This window comes from Lolium perenne, chromosome 2, assembly GCF_019359855.2.
Source record: "Lolium perenne isolate Kyuss_39 chromosome 2, Kyuss_2.0, whole genome shotgun sequence".
In the NCBI taxonomy this organism is placed as follows: Eukaryota; Viridiplantae; Streptophyta; class Magnoliopsida; order Poales; family Poaceae; genus Lolium; species Lolium perenne.
Genome location: NC_067245.2, coordinates 327,223,102 through 327,239,130, shown reverse-complemented (window position 1 = coordinate 327,239,130; position 16,029 = coordinate 327,223,102). Strand labels below are relative to the sequence as shown.

Below are 16,029 nucleotides of genomic sequence, written 5' to 3'. Positions count from 1 at the left end.
TCTAACTTCCACAAAATGGACAGTTGTAGCTATTATAAACTTATCGATCTCAAATGAGGAAGGAAGATCTCACTTTACGGCAGTTTATAACACTTAAAAGAGGCCCAGTTTGATTGCTGAGTTTGATTGCTTGGACATTATGTCTGAAACGCAACAGCTTCTCCCAGAAGAATCTGATCGGATGAAGGAAATTACTAAGAAACTAAATGCGATTTATGTGAATGAGGAAATAAAAGCTAGACAAAGGTCTAGGGAAAAAGAGATTTTGGAGGGTGATAGGAATACGGCATATTTTCATGCTGTAGCTAATCAAAGGAAGCGAAAAAAGAAAATTGCTGTGCTGGAAGGGCCATTAGGCGCAGAGGTTGTAGAAACACCTGATATGCTTAAACTTGCAGTTGATTATTATAAAAATCTTTTTGGAAAAGAAGAGAGACTTGACATATCATTATTGGATTCCTTTTGGGAACCTGATGATTTTGTCAATGAGGAGGAAAACGCTATGTTTGATGCTCCTTTTTCGGAGGATGAGATAAAAGAGGCAGTGTTTGGATCTTACGCAGAAGGGGCGCCAGGCCCGGATGGTTTCTCTTTTCTTTTCTATCAGAAGTTTTGGGAGGTTATCAAATCAGACTTGATCAATCTCTTTAGAGATTTTGATGATAATGTAGCTGATCTGTATAGACTTAACTTTAGTTTGGTTACTCTGATTCCAAAAGAAAACAATGCAAAAACTTTGAAGAAGTTTAGACCAATAGCTCTTACAAATTGCTGTTTTAAAATCTTTTCAAAAGCTTGTACTAATAGAATGGGTAGGTGCGCTAATAGACTAATTTCATCCAACCAAACTGCTTTTATTCGAGGAAGGTATATTCTTGAAAGCGTGGTCACGGCGCATGAAATTATTCATGATGTTCACCATAATAAAGAGGAAGGGATTATCTTAAAACTAGATTACGAAAAAGCGTACGATCGAGTGGATCTCTCCTTCTTGGAGGAGATGCTCAAACAAAGAGGTTTTAGCTCCAAGTGGGTGGAAAAAATTTGTACATTAGTACACGGTGGTTCTGTGGGGATTAGAATCAACGATGAGAATAGCAATTTCTTTCAAACGGGCAAAGGGTTGCGGCAGGGGGATCCCTTGTCGCCAATCTTATATAATATGATGGCAGACGTCTTCTCAAAAATGCTCTCTAGAGCAGCCAGACAAGGTTTAATCTCTGGGCTTTTAACTAGAATGAGACCGGAGGGTGTGATTAGCTTACAATACGCGGATGACACGTTGCTTTTCTTGCAAAATAATGTCGAGTCATCAATGAATCTCAAGTGGATATTATCTGTCTTTGAACAAATGTCGGGAATGAGAATTAATTTTGATAAATGTGATTTGGTCCCGATTAACATACCTACAGAACAAATCAATGTGTTGTCTCAAATTTTTGGGTGTAAAATTAGTTCCTTACCTTTGAAATACCTGGGAGTACCTATACATTATAGTAAGCTCCGAAAAGAAGATCTTCAACCTATAATTGATCAAATCCTCAAGAGGGCAGGAGGCTGGAGAGGCATTACTGTCATATGCAGCCAGGGTTACCTTAATAAAATCCTGCTTAGCCAGTATTCCTATATACTTATTGTCTGCGATTAAATTCCCTACCTGGGCCATTAGAGCCATCAATTCGCAAATGGCACACTGCCTTTGGGACAATTACGAAGGACATAATAAGTACCATTTGGCTAATTGGGATTTGGTAACCTTGAAAAAGGAATATGGGGGTCTTGGTATTCCGAATATTAGAGAAATGAATATGGCCTTGCTAGCTTCCTGGGTAAGGAGATATAATATGGATGGGGACAAGCTTTGGAAACAAATAGTGGATTTTAAGTACGACACAAGAAATCCAAATATCTTCACTTGTAGTACCTTGGATGTTTCACCTTTTTGGAAAGGAGTTATGTGGGCTGCAAACGCCGCGAGACTAGGTTACAAATGGAAAATTGGAGATGGAAGAATGATAAGGTTTTGGGAGGATCAATGGCTGGGAAGCACTAGCTTGGCAATAATTTTTTGGGAGATATATTATATTTGTAACCAGCAAGGGGCTACTATTAGAGATATTTGGGATGGGCTGGATCTAAAACTCACCTTTAGGAGAAATTTTAGCCCAGCCATGATGGAGCAATGGTTACAAATTGAGCAGATTGCTAAATCCATCAAGTATGATGGCGTGGAAGATGCAATGGTTTGGGAGCTTCACAGCTCTGGAGTGTATACCTCACAATCTTTATATGCAGTCCTTAATTTTAGGGGGGTTACCCCGGTGTACATACCTGCTGTTTGGAGTTTATTTGTGCCTCCTAGGGTGCAAATCTTTCTCTGGTTGTTATCACACAACAAACTTCTCACTAGAGAAAACCTAGCTAAGCGACAGAACGTAGTTGATGAGACTTGCCTTTTATGTGCTGAGAAAGAAAGTAATGATCATTTATTTTTCTCGTGTGATATTGTGAAAATCATGTGGTCAGAGTTATCTGTGATTCTGGGCAGACATGTAGGTGGAAATTATGAAAATGTGGCTAAATTCTGGATAAGCAACAAGAAGAATGCTGTGATTAACATGGTTTCTACTGCTTTCATGTGGACAATGTGGAAACATAGAAATGACATTTTATTTCGAAACTGCTTATGGTCTGGAATGCAGGTCCTGTGGGTGCGCCTTGTGAGGTTGCTGAAAAGATGGCTTCCCCTGTGCCCAACAAGATATACAAGTCTCCTGGAGAAGTGCATCGTCAGTATGGAGAAGAAGATGGTGAAAGCCCCAGCGCTAACAAGCAAATGAAGAAAAGGAGATTGATGGTGGCGTTGGGTCCTCGAACCCCTGAAGTGTTGGCTCAAGGCAGGTTGCAGCGGGCATGAGTTTGCTTCATGTGCAAAACCTTCCTGGGAGTTGCATTTCTTTGTGAGATGTTTTAGCTCACTGTAGCCTTTCAGTTGCAGTTGGTTTAAAAAGTTAGCTAGTTGTGACAGGTGAATTATGGTAGGCCTTAGCCTGATCTTTTCTTTTATCTGGATGATATGCTGTAAACTCTTGGGGAGACTGTCATTTCATTTTTCAATGAAAAGTGGAATGGGGCTGCGGCCTTTTGATCTAAAAAAAAGAGGCCCAGTTGTCATGTGACACATTCAGCAGCAGCCGACATATAGTCGTACAGAGCAGTTGCACGTACACAACAGCCGAAGCAGACAAAACATCAGCGTTTGACATGAATGTGTAACATAATCAGATCATCATAGGTAGGGTATGACCGGAGGGTGAGAGAGGAAGCTAAGTTGGGTTTGCCCTATACATGCAGCAGCACCCAGTAGAGTAGCATTTCCTGCAGCCAAGTGGTTCAAGTTGTGCTGCAAAATGATGGCCCCGGACGATGGACCTCGCGACATCTACCTTCCATGGAATGGACCGCGGTGGTTATCGGGCAGGCGGACAGGTCACATGGTGTCTTCCAATGGCCATCTAGAGCTGCCAGTCGATGGTGGATAGCCCTAGCCTCTCCAGGATCTGATTCGTCTGCGAAAAGTGCCTGTTCAAGATTGACACGACAAGAGAGATCATAATGCAGATATTAGCAGCTGAGAAGAGTCTCCAGAGATTGAAAGATAACCACACGGAAAAGAACCATTTGATTTGATTGAATTGGGGACATGCGATGCCACGATCGGATTCGACGTCCCGTATTAGGCAGCAGAGCCATTAACACCAGTAAGTGAAAAGGGAAAAGTAATATCAAGGGAAAGTTAAGACATGAAAAGAAATGCAAAAGTTGAGTGTTCATCGCACCACTCGGCATGGACGGACAGTAGCATTTGATAATGGTGCAGTTAGAGTTAAAGGTTTGTTCATTGGGTGGGTCATTATAACACACTACCAAAACATGTACAGTAGCATTTGATAATGGTGCAGTTAGAGTTAAAGGTTTGTTCATTGGGTGGATCATTATAACACACTACCAAAACATGTACAGTAACAAAGATACAGGTCAGTAGTGGGTTTAAGATTGGCACGACAGGAGAAATCAAAATACAAAATTCAGTAGCTGAGAAAAGTCTCCGAAGATTGATGGATAAACACAGGGAAAGAACCATTTGATTTATTTGAATTGGCCCCATAAACACGATCTGATTCGAAGTTCCTTATTAGGCACAGCCATTAGCAGCAGTAAGTGAAAAGGGAAAAGTAACATCAAGTTGGGAAAGTTAAGGCATGACATGACAGGCAAAAGCAATGAGTGTTCATCGCGCCACTCAGCATGGACGGACAGTATCACAAGATCATGGTGCAGGTAGAGTTAAAGGTTTGTTCATAGTATAAGCCACTAGTGAAACAAGTAAAGTAACAAAGATACGGGTCATTAGTGGGTTTTCGTACTGCCTAGCATCAAACAAACCTTACAGTGCTGCACAGAATGCCACAAGTGGTGAAGAATATAGTGATTCGATATTGTAAATGGTAATCGTCCTTTTATTCTTGTGGCCACCCAAATCCCCGCACTAGTGTCATAATGACATGCAACTGGAATACGTTTATCATTTCTATCATGTAGTTTCATCAATTTTTTTATTTTTTATAAGGGATGGAGTTCAGATTTTCATTTATGACAAGCACCAAAATCATTGAAGAGAATTTACTAGAATTGCAAAGAAAATAAACCTGCATCCAAAGAAACCTCTGTGCGCAGACAGGCCTGATGGATGGGCAGACTTTAAAATGTGATGTTTAGTTTCATCAATTAGTCTGCAAAAAGAAAAAGAAAAAGCACGTACTCTGAATGTTTATGTGTTTCTGAGGTCCAAATATAATGATCAGGAACAGCAAGTTGTCGATGGCCAGCTTATGAAACTTTCCTTTTACAGTCTGAACTCTGCAGAGTTCGAGATAAAATTAAGCATACCTTATCTTAGCTTGAGCTGAGTTTCCCCAGAGAAGAAAAACTAATCCTGATTTCTTTTCTGATATTGTCTTAATGACAGCATCAGTGAACTGCTCCCATCCTTTCTTGGCATGAGAGTTGGCTTGGTGCTCCCTCACTGATCAGGAAAAAAATGAAATCAACAAACTTTAGCAAGCTGCAACTCCAAAAAAGTCAAATTTACTGTAAAATACTAGTACATCACTAAAGAGTATGAATTAAAAGATTAATCACTAGAGCATGCAACAATATCAAGGTCATACTTTCACACTAGCATGAGTGAACGGGGCACTAGACAGCGTAATTCCAATTCAGCATCAAGGGTATCGGCAGCCCCAATTAAAATTACAGAATAGTTTACCATGCCCAGCCATAAGACAAACAGCTACTGCAGATTTGACAAGATAACCTTTATCTGCAAAGACAACTGCTAGGACAACAATGCTAAGGAGAAAAGAATCCACAAATATCAACCGGCCTAGAGTAGAAAACCAGAATACAGTGAAGTGCAACTAATGCTAGGCCAACAATGCTAAGGAGAAAAGAATCCACAAATATCAACCGGCCTAGAGTAAGCTACTAGAATAAAACAGAAAACCAGAATACAGTGAAGTGCAACTAATTAGAATAAGAAATAAGCATAGTTTCTGTAATCAAGATTCAAGTGCAGAAATTAATTTAAACTGGTGGTACATATATGAAAGCTAAGGAATGACATATGTTTCATCCTGATGAGGAAAACAGCCATACCTGTTAGCACAGTATTGAGCATAAGAACACCCTGCAAGATACATTTTTTTTTTGAGTTAGTGAATATCTCCAAAAAAAAATCAAAAGAAAACTTATGGTCTTCTAGGAATTAAGAAAACTAGCAGTAACACAAGTTGGCCATAGGACGCACCATCATTATTTTCTACATTTAATTTTAATATACATAAAGCTAGACTGTTTCAGGTCCAGCATCACATTGTTGCCCATTCAGGATTTCAAATACAATCTAATTGTTCGGCCTAAATATAGTGTAGCAAACCAATTGCTTCTGTGGCATCCTATATGGGATAAAAGGACCAGAAAATGCAAAATTACTTGGTTCATCTGATAATTGTAGTGGCATATTGAAATGGGTTTTGGCTGAAACTAGTATTCAAAGAAAGAGGTTCAACTGATTAGATTTCCAAAACCCGACACAAAAACTGTTTCCAGGGACTTTTGGACTGAAGGCACATGATTTGTGGTACATGATAGATATCCTCTCTGCGCTGAAACTGCAAGACTGACTGAGCCCTTTGGGATTGTAACACGTGAAAAGATGTACTACCTCCATGTATAAAAGGATGTCGAAGATTTATCTAAATTCAGATGTATCTATACACTAAAAAGTGTCTAGATACATTTCAATTTAAAAAAACTTTTGACATCCTTTTATGGAGAGAGGTAGTAAAACATTTCATGGTATATTTGCACATACCAATCCTCCTATTGCAACATGAATTAATATTAGAAACTCTTACTAGTTAATAACTTAATATTAAGATAAAATAGGAGAGCAGACACATTGTTTTATTTGTATGTATTATATATTACTATATTATAATGTTATATCAAACCATCTTACCTGCACAGCCCATCTTTCCAAATTCCCATGGGATGGGACAGTACAACCTAGATCTTTATGCAGCTCTTTAAACATGTTCTGTAAGCTTGAAGGAATTTTGATCCCCTCTGGTACTGAAAACGACAATCCCATGGCCTGACCAGGACCATGGTATGGATCCTGAAAAGTAAACAATCAGCAACATGAAATACTGAAAACTAATTCATCCAATTTTGCAAAAAAAAAAAGCTTGTGGTATCCTGCGCACTGCTATTATTAGGTAGGCATCATTAACTATTACGTGGGGCAATGACCCACAATACTAAAGCAAGCATAGAAAGAAAGATTTCAAACACACAAAAAAATCAAAACTTAGTGCGCGATAAACAGATATCATGAAATAAAGATGCAAAGTAGGTTCAAAGATAAATGAAAATTATATGGTATGTTTAGCAACCAAGTAGGTTCAAAGATAAATGAAAACCAAATGTAACTGCAGGTTACTGTGACACGACATACTGATCAAACATACAAGCTAGCTCCAAAATTAGTTAGTGTGGCATGATATTGTATATGCAGAACCGATGCAATAGATTTTATTCCTGCATATGGAACTGCAGATTACTTTATCCAGGCTTTTAATTCAACATCATTAGCCATGCAGCAGCCATCATGGTAACAAAGATAAACTCTAGACCAAAGTCAGACCAACTGGCTAACAGCCACATACTTTTTTTCGAATCATGCAGGAGAACTGCATGTGAATAAATAGATAGAAGAAAAACAGCCCGAAGGCAAAGAGTGCACGACCAACACAGACACAGCAGATATAGCATGTTCAGAAAATGCAACTAGCAAAACTTTAAGAAACTAGTCTGTCATCCCCACGATAGAGAAAACAACCGAAAAAACTAGCCTGAATCTAAGACCTGCAAATAGCCTGCATCTACACTTCTACAGCCATGGAGATACTGAAACGACCCCGGGTAGCCAACGCCCACTGGATTGTATCCCATTTAATCTGTGAGATGATTTGTTCCATGCTTTTGTGCTCATTTCTGAAGACCCGCCCTGTTTAGTTCGTGCCAGATACTCCAGGATGTGATCATCACTAAGGTATTGAATTTACTCTTGTCCGGGTTCTGAAAATTGCTGCTCACGTGAAGTCACATACTTTCCACAGCATAACAGTACACATTACTACTAGCTCATAACCTACTTCACACTGTTCTTTGCGAATCAAATAACGATTTAACATAAAACAATGTATCCTGCATAGTCGCTCAATGTGGCAACGCTTGCAAGAGCAATCCAACAAAAAAAAGTACAGTGTAACATTCTAGTCTAAACAGAGCACTGTCAGAGGCAGCATAGATGATTATTCCAAATTTCCAATCCACCATCTCCCCCGCCTATGTATGCAGATGCAGCATTTCACAGATGGAGCATCAATAGCTATCCCATCACAAAAGAAGCACATCATGATGGTTCGTCTACCATATATCGTAATGTCAAGCACAAACAGGACCTTCTGGTTAACAATGTACCCTGCAAAATTGCTATTGACCGACTTCACACGAAGTTCTTTACGAATCAAGTAATGATAAAACAAACAACAATGTACCCTACAAAATTGCTCAATGTCAACGCTAGCAAGAGGACCCTAACAAAAAAAGCATAACCTTTTAACCTTCTATGATAAACCGAGCAATGTCCGAGTCGCCATAGGTGATAACCCTAATTACCATTTCCCCAGGTATGTAGCTGATGCAGCATTCCACACATGGCAAATCAATAAGCCATTCCACCACAAAAGAAGCACATACATGACGGTTACTCTACCATGTATCGGCATGTCAAGTAAAGACTGGATTTTCTAACAACAAAGTAGTAAGCAACAATTTCAGTAGCTTTGGATTTGGTACCTGGCCGATGATGACGGCTTTGACGTTATTGAAGGGGGTGGTGTGGAGCGCGTGGAAGACGAGGTGGGTCGGCGGGTAGACGGGCGCCTTGCCGAGCGTCCGCTCGTGGGCGACGAAGCGGCAGAGGTCGAGCGCGTAGGGCTTGCGCAGCTCCCCGTCCAGCGCCTCCAGCCACGTCTCCTCGACGAGCAGCTCCTCCAGCTTCCCGGCGCCCCCGGACGCTGCAACCCCCGCAGGCAGATGGTTACGGGACCGGCAAGCCGGGCGCGCGCGCGAATCGGAACCGTAGTAAGGCGGCGGGTGGAAGATGGTACCTTTGGACTCGGCGAGGCGGAGGTTGCGGCGCGCGCGGGCGAGGGCGAGGTTGGTGTCGGCGCGGCGACGCTGCTCAGGCGAGAGCGAGGAGGGGTTGGGGGAGGAGGAGGAGGAGAGGGAGGCGGCGGGGATGACGGTGGCGGTTGCGCTGGAGCGGAGGCGCTTGGCGGGGCGCACGAAGAAGTCGGCGATGGTTTTGGGGGCGGTGGGAGGTGACGGCGGCGGCGCCATGGGGTTCTGGGAGTTCTTGGGGCCGTCGGTGGAGGGAATGGGCGCGCGGCGCGAGGAGGGAGAAGAAGGGGATGAAATGGGCGGCGGCAATTTTTGGGCGCGCGTGCGCGGTTGGATTTTTGGGCGCCACGGCCGCCGCCGCCGCCGCGTGGTGAATTCTTCGTCGGAGCCGGCCGTATTCTGTGCTGTGGGTCGTGGCTACGCCTGTCGGGCTCGTTTGGTGTACTCCGGTGGGCCGTATTGAAATTTGCACGGCCCGTTCTCGCAATAGTCGGGAATTGTTTTTTTATTTCGTACCTGCCTTTGGTTCATGTCACTTTTTTTTAATCCAAAAATTACCGTCATTACAAATTGAGCAAATGTAATATGGATCCACATTGTGAAGCGCGAGAGTATTAAGAAGCCAGTGACATAAAATCACCCAACGAAAACAGACAACATTCAACTAAGCGCGAACAAAATTATGAGTTTCCGGACACCATACTGCGCGCGCCAAACTAAACACCACGAAGAACGACCGGCAAAAGCGTCGCCGCGACGGCAGCAAGGGCGCCAGCGAACGCGACGGCGGGGGCGGCGCCGCTGGGGTGTGGCGGGCTCGGTGGCGCCGGCGGGGGCGCGTCGGGGCCGATGACCTTGACGGCCATCTTCTGGCCGCGCTCGCAGTGGCCGGTGACGCCGCTGATGAAGTAGAAGAGGCCCGCGTGGTCCAGGCGCACCTCGGTGTCGCCGTTGTTGGAGAAGAAGATGGGGTGCGTGGACGCGCACTTGTCGTACTCCTCCTCCGTCACCACCATCACCGAGTCCTTCTTGTACTTGAAATCTGACCAGCCACGCACGCGATCAATGTTCAGGCACGCACAATCGCATTATTGTTAACGATCGAATCGATGATTGATGCAGTGAGCGGTGGAATGGAATGAATGGGTCTTACGGACGCTGTCGCCGAGGAGGAAGCGGTTCTTGGACGCCCACTCGTTGTAGGTGCCGGCCTGGCCGGCCGGCGGCACGACCCACCCGGCGTCGCCGCCGACCTCGAAGTCGGCGGCGCACGACGCGCCGATGAGCGCCAGGAGCACCCCGAGAGTGATCATTGGCCTATTCGCCATGGCCGCGAGCGCGGCTAACCGGAGACACGTACGTAGGTGTCTTGATTTCTTCCGGTCGAGCTAATGGTGGCCAGTAATTCCTTCGCGAATCGGAAGATTAGTTGGCTCGATCGATCGGCGATGGCATGCGGATGGGGGAGCGAATTAATAGGGATGGAGAGGCGAGTTGGGGAGGAGGCGGTTAGGGTCGCCGGGGAGAGAATGGTGGAGGCGCCGAGTACGTGGTGCCGTGCCCGTGCATGCGCGCGCAGAGGCGGAGTTGGGTCGCCGCGGGAGGATCTGCTCGATCCGTCGCAAGCTTTGACCGCGCGCGCGAATCGCTGCCTCACTGGGCTGGGCAGACCAATCCTGAGATTCGTTCCGTCGTTTGGACTTTGGAGCAATAGAGCTTTTGTGGCCTGATTAACAAACGGGCCACCCCTAGATTTGAAGTTTGGCATGTTTTTTTCCTCCTCATTTTTTTCTTTCATTTCAGTCTATTTTTAAATATAAATGAAAAACTCTGGTTTGGCTTAGAAGATTCCTAAGAGCATGTTCTAAAAAAGAACCGGGTAAACAAATATACTCCCTCTGTCTATAAATAAATTTCTAAGGTTTATCTAAATCTGGATGTATCTAAACACTAAATAGCGTCTAGATACATCGAGATTTAGATAAATCTCATACGCCTATTTATGGACAGAGGTAGTAACACAAATGGTTAGAAAATGTATCCCTGGCGTGGCCTTTATATTCTCATCGTATTTTTCTTGTCTTCTCCAAGTTTTGCTCTATTAAAGTGTTCATTATTAGTTTTGTGATTAAGTTTATCTTAATATGCTACGACGGCTATATGTCTTGAATATGAGATTCATAGAACACTCATGAGCATGTGTATAAGAATGAATAAACAAGTGTTCTCAGTCCCCGCCTCTAGGACTAGTTTATCTTTTGTTTGATGATCATGTTTCCTGATCATGAGTATTGGTAGTACTGACTAGAATGTTGAGAAGAACAATGGTACTAAATTCATCCAGTTTTATTCGATATACTATGAAACATTATTCCTTGTTAATAGTACTATCCATGTGTAATATTATGAAACGAATCATTAGACCATGATAGTATCAAGAGATCTCATTTCGAAAGACATACCGTAAAAGGAGGCGAGAAAGGTGATAGTCATGTATGTTGGAAAGAATGTTTGACGATTTGGTGACTCAAGAGTGAGAATTGCTCCTACGGTATAAGGAGAGATATACTCAAGGCTCATCTCGGTATTACGGTGTCACCCAATCATTTGGATAGAAACTGTAATATGAATTACAAGGACAATGAATGACAACACGATAAATATAATGAAACCAGATCGAGGCTAACGGTAATGCGATCAAGAATTGCATCACGAGGATGCTAAAGTCTCACCTTAGGTATCCATAATATCATGAAGCAATGAAATTGATACTATAAGATATCACGGAGGTACACTAGAATTGATCTTTCACTTGATATGAGAGAGAAACATTATCGGAAGTGTTCTAGTAGCTTCAGAATGTTTCGAACTAATCGAAAGAGTTTCATGAATTTTATGGATTTGTTCCAAAAAATCCGTGAGAGATAAATAGGGTTTCAAACTTCCATATAAAACTACTAGGAAAAGGGCTATAGATGCAGATTATGGCGCCGGCGAACCAATATTGACGCGCACCGGTGGCAAATACCGCCGGCGCACCAGAAGGGCGCCTCGCCGGTGAAGAACCGATACCGCCGGCGCACTAGAAGCTTGGTGCGCCGCCGGTAAATGTTAGCCGCTGATACGTCTCCGACGTATCGATAATTTCTTATGTTCCATGCCACATTATTGATGTTATCTACATGTTTTATGCACACTTTATGTCATATTCGTGCATTTTCTGGAACTAACCTATTAACAAGATGCCGAAGTGCCAGTTGCTGTTTTCTGCTATTTTTGGTTTCAGAAATCCTAGTAACGAAATATTCTCGGAATTGGACGAAATCAACGCCCAGGGTCCTATTTTGCCACGAAGCTTCCAGAAGTCCGAAGAGGAGACGAAGAGGGGCCACGAGGGGGCCACACCCTAGGGCGGCGCGGCCCCCCCCCTTGGCCGCGCGGCCCTATGGTGTGGGGCCCTCGTGCCGCCTCCTGACCTGCCCTTCCGCCTACTTAAAGCCTCCGTTGCGAAACCCCCTGTACCGAGAGCCACGATACGGAAAACCTTCCAGAGACGCCGCCGCCGCCGATCCCATCTCTGGGATCCAGAGATCGCCTCCGGCACCCTGCCGGAGAGGGGAATCATCTCCCGGAGGACTCTACGCCGCCATGGTCGCCTCCGGAGTGATGTGTGAGTAGTCTACCCCTGGACTATGGGTCCATAGCAGTAGCTAGATGGTTGTCTTCTCCCCATTGTGCTTCATTGTCGGATCTTGTGAGCTGCCTAACATGATCAAGATCATCTATCTGTAATTCTATATGTTGCGTTTGTTGGGATCCGATGAATAGAGAATACTTGTTATGTTGATTATCAAAGTTATGTCTATGTGTTGTTTATGATCTTGCATGCTCTCCGTTACTAGTAGATGCTCTGGCCAAGTAGATGCTTGTAACTCCAAGAGGGAGTATTTATGCTCGATAGTGGGTTCATGCCTCCATTGATATCTCGGGACAAAGTGATGTAAAGTTCTAAGGTTGTGGATGTGCTGTTGCCACTAGGGATAAAACATTAGTGCTATGTTCAAGGATGTAGTTACTAGTTACATTACGCGCAATACTTAATGCAATTGTCTGTTGTTAGCAACTTAATACTGGAGGGGGTTCGGATGATAACCTGAAGGTGGACTTTTTAGGCATAGATGCAGTTGGATGGCGGTCTATGTACTTTGTCGTAATGCCCAATTAAATCTCACTATACTCATCATGATATGTATGTGCATGGCCATGCCCTCTTTATTTGTCAATTGCCCAACTGTAATTTGTTCACCCAACATGCTGTTTATCTTATGGGAGAGACACCTCTAGTGAACTGTGGACCCCGGTCCAATTCTCTATACTGAAATACACCCATCGCAATCTGTTTTATCGTTTTCTGCAAACAATCATCTTCCACACAATACGGTTAATCCTTTGTTACAGCAAGCCGGTGAGATTGACAACCTCACTGTTTCGTTGGGGCAAAGTACTTTGGTTGTGTTGTGCAGGTTCCACGTTGGCGCCTGAATCTCTGGTGTTGCGCCGCACTACATCCCGCTGCCATCAACCTTCAACGTGCTTCTTGACTCCTACTGGTTCGATTAAACCTTGGTTTCTTACTGAGGGAAATTTGCCGCTGTGCGCATCACACCTTCCTCTTGGGGTTCCCAACGGACGTGTCAACCACACGCATCAAGCAAATTTCTGGCGCCGTTGCCGGGGAGATCAAGACACGCTGCAAGGGGAGACTCCACTTCTCAATCTCTTTACTTTGTTTTTGTCTTGCTTAGTTTTATTTACTACTTTGTTTGCTGCACTAAATCAAAATACAAAAAAAAATTAGTTGCTAGTTTTACTTTATTTGCTATCTTGTTTGCTATATCAAAAACACAAAAAAATTAGTTACTTGCATTTACTTTACTTATTTCATCATGTTCCCTTTTAATTTTACCACGAAAGACATACCGGTAGGACGTGGGTCTATAATTGGGAGAAATAATATAGAAGAATTCTTCAACCATGTTAGTACCGTTGACGATTTTGAGGATAGACACTTGGTAGACCTTGCCCCTACCTATGAAATTGCTGCTGCTGCTTTAGTTCGCATGTTGGAAACTAAATTTGTTAATCTCAATCCTATAATCCAACACATGTTTCTCACACTTAGTGATATGGAAGAAGGGGAAAAGAAAGATTTTGTTTTAGAAACCCTTCTTAGAGAATTTGGTGGTATAGCGAGAGAGGCTAGAAAGGTCTTTGCTAAATTTAATATGCTTGGTTCTTACACCAATTTTGTTAGTCTCCTTGAAAAGATGGATATGGATAGAATAAAGTACACTAATAATATTAATGATGGAGGGGAGATCAAAGCACCAATACCATGTAAACTCTTAGCTATGAATGATGCACTAGAAAATAACTATGCTTGGCTTGTTCCTAAAAATTTGTTTGATGAGAGTAGCACGCCTAAGACTAATGAAAAGGGAGATGCTAAAACTTATGTATCTAATATACTATGCCTGGTTGAGAAAACTCCACACCTCGCTGAGAATGCACCACCCTTTGATAATACTTGATGCACACTTTCTGCGCCTAGCTGAAAGGCGTTAAAGAAAAGCGCTTATGGGAGACAACCCATGTTTTTACCTACAGTACTTTGTTTTTATTTTGTGTCTTGGAAGTTGTTTACTACTGTAGCAACCTCTCCTTATCTTAGTTTAGTTTTTTATTGTGCCAAGTAAAGCCGTTGATAGAAAAGTTCATACTAGATTTGGATTACTGTGCAGAAACAGATTTCTTTGCTGTCACGAATCTGGGTTGTTTTCCCTGTAGGTAACTCAGAAAATTATGCCAATTTACGTGAGTGATCCTCCGATATGTACGCAACTTTCATTCAATTTGAGCATTTTCATTTGAGCAAGTCTGGTGCCTCGATAAAATTCGTCAATACGAACTGTTCTGTTTTGACAGATTCTGCCTTTTATTTCGCATTGCCTCTTTTGCTATGTTGGATGAATTTCTTGTAGGATAACGTTGCATAGAAAACAAAAAATTTCCTACCGCGAACACGCAATCCAAGCCAAGATGCAATCTAGAAGACGGTAGCAACGAGGGGGTATCGAGTCTCACCCTTGAAGAGATTCCAAAGCCTACAAGATGAGGCTCTTGTTGCTGCGGTAGACGATCACTTGCCGCTTGCAAAAGCGCGTAGAAGATCTTGATCACGATCGGTTCCGGCGCCACGAACGGGCAGCACCTCCGTACTCGGTCACACGTTCGGTTGTTGATGAAGACGACGTCCACCTCCCCGTTCCAGCGGGCAGCGGAAGTAGTAGCTCCTCTTGAATCCGACAGCACGACGGCGTGGTGTCGGTGGCGGTGAAGAAGTCCGGCGGAGCTTCGCTAAGCTACGCGGGCAATATGGAGGAGAGGGGGGCGGCTAGGGTTTGGGAGGGGTGGCCGGCCACTCTATGGGGGGCGGCCAGCTTGTGGTCTTGGGTTGGCCGGCCCCCTCCCTTGGCCCCTCATTATATAGGTGGATCCCAAGTGTTGGTGTCCAAGTCTTCGAATAAGACCCGAAACCAAAACCTTCCATAAGAGGGGGAAACCTAGCCCAACTAGGACTCCCACCCAAAGGTGGGATTTCCACCTCCCATGTGGGGGGTGGCCGGCCCCCTATGGTGGAGTCCACTTGGGACTCCACCCCATCTAGGGCTGGCCGGCCATGGAGGTGGAGTCCCATGTGGACTCCACCTTCCTTGGTGGTTTCTTTCGGACTTTCTAGAACCTTCTAGAACCTTCCATAGAACCTTCCGCGACATTTTATTTCACATAAAATGACATCCTATATATGAATCTTATTCTCCGGACCATTCCGGAACTCCTCGTGATGTCCGGGATCTCATCCGGGACTCCGAACAAATATTCGAACTCCATTCCATATTCAAGTACTACCATTTCAACATCCAACTTTAAGTGTGTCACCCTACGGTTCGTGAACTATGCGGACATGGTTGAGTACTCACTCCGACCAATAACCAATAGCGGGATCTGGAGATCCATAATGGCTCCCACATATTCAACGATGACTTTAGTGATCGAATGAACCATACACGTATATTACCAATTCCCTTTGTCTCGCGATATTTTACTTGTCCGAGGTTTGATCTTCGGTATCACTCTATACCTTGTTCAACCTCG

The 16,029-nt window shown here is 43.7% G+C and overlaps 2 protein-coding genes across 3 annotated transcripts; both read right to left on the bottom strand.

The window, feature by feature from the left end:
• Positions 1–3,168: 3,168 nt before the first annotated feature.
• Positions 3,169–9,151, bottom strand: LOC127337197 (uracil-DNA glycosylase, mitochondrial). Of its 2 annotated transcripts, XM_051364142.2 has the most exons (7): positions 8,802–9,144; positions 8,488–8,708; positions 6,584–6,742; positions 5,719–5,749; positions 4,951–5,086; positions 4,710–4,793; positions 3,169–3,582 (listed from the first exon to the last, which is right to left on the bottom strand). In XM_051364142.2, the coding sequence occupies exons 1-7, from the start codon at positions 9,031–9,033 to the stop codon at positions 3,516–3,518; spliced, it is 930 nt and encodes a 309-aa protein (XP_051220102.1). In that variant the 5' UTR covers positions 9,034–9,144; the 3' UTR covers positions 3,169–3,515. The 2 variants fall into 2 exon arrangements, with proteins under 2 accessions (XP_051220102.1, XP_051220103.1); XM_051364143.2 differs by lacking the exon at positions 4,710–4,793 and having other exon boundaries at positions 8,802–9,151.
• A 184-nt stretch (positions 9,152–9,335) lies between these two features.
• On the bottom strand, positions 9,336–10,432 carry LOC127337198 (early nodulin-like protein 6). The gene is made up of 2 exons (XM_051364144.2): positions 9,968–10,432; positions 9,336–9,856 (listed from the first exon to the last, which is right to left on the bottom strand). Exons 1-2 carry the CDS (start codon positions 10,140–10,142, stop codon positions 9,531–9,533), a joined length of 501 nt encoding a protein of 166 aa, XP_051220104.1. The 5' UTR covers positions 10,143–10,432; the 3' UTR covers positions 9,336–9,530.
• Positions 10,433–16,029: the final 5,597 nt, after the last annotated feature.

What these genes read in the sequence shown, in the direction of transcription:
- LOC127337197 (XM_051364142.2), bottom strand. Translation starts at nt 9,033, where the DNA reads ATGGCGCCGCCGCCGTCACCTCCCACCGCCCCCAAAACCATCGCCGAC. An exon ending in TGGAAAGATGGGCTGTGCAG is followed by an intron (nt 5,750 to 6,583) that starts GTAAGATGGTTT and finishes TGTATCTTGCAG; the next exon opens with GGTGTTCTTATGCTCAATAC. An exon ending in AGAGGTTTCTTTGGATGCAG is followed by an intron (nt 3,583 to 4,709) that starts GTTTATTTTCTT and finishes AATCTTGAACAG; the next exon opens with GCACTTTTCGCAGACGAATC.
- LOC127337198 (XM_051364144.2), bottom strand. Translation starts at nt 10,142, where the DNA reads ATGGCGAATAGGCCAATGATCACTCTCGGGGTGCTCCTGGCGCTCATC. An exon ending in CCTCCTCGGCGACAGCGTCC is followed by an intron (nt 9,857 to 9,967) that starts GTAAGACCCATT and finishes GTGGCTGGTCAG; the next exon opens with ATTTCAAGTACAAGAAGGAC.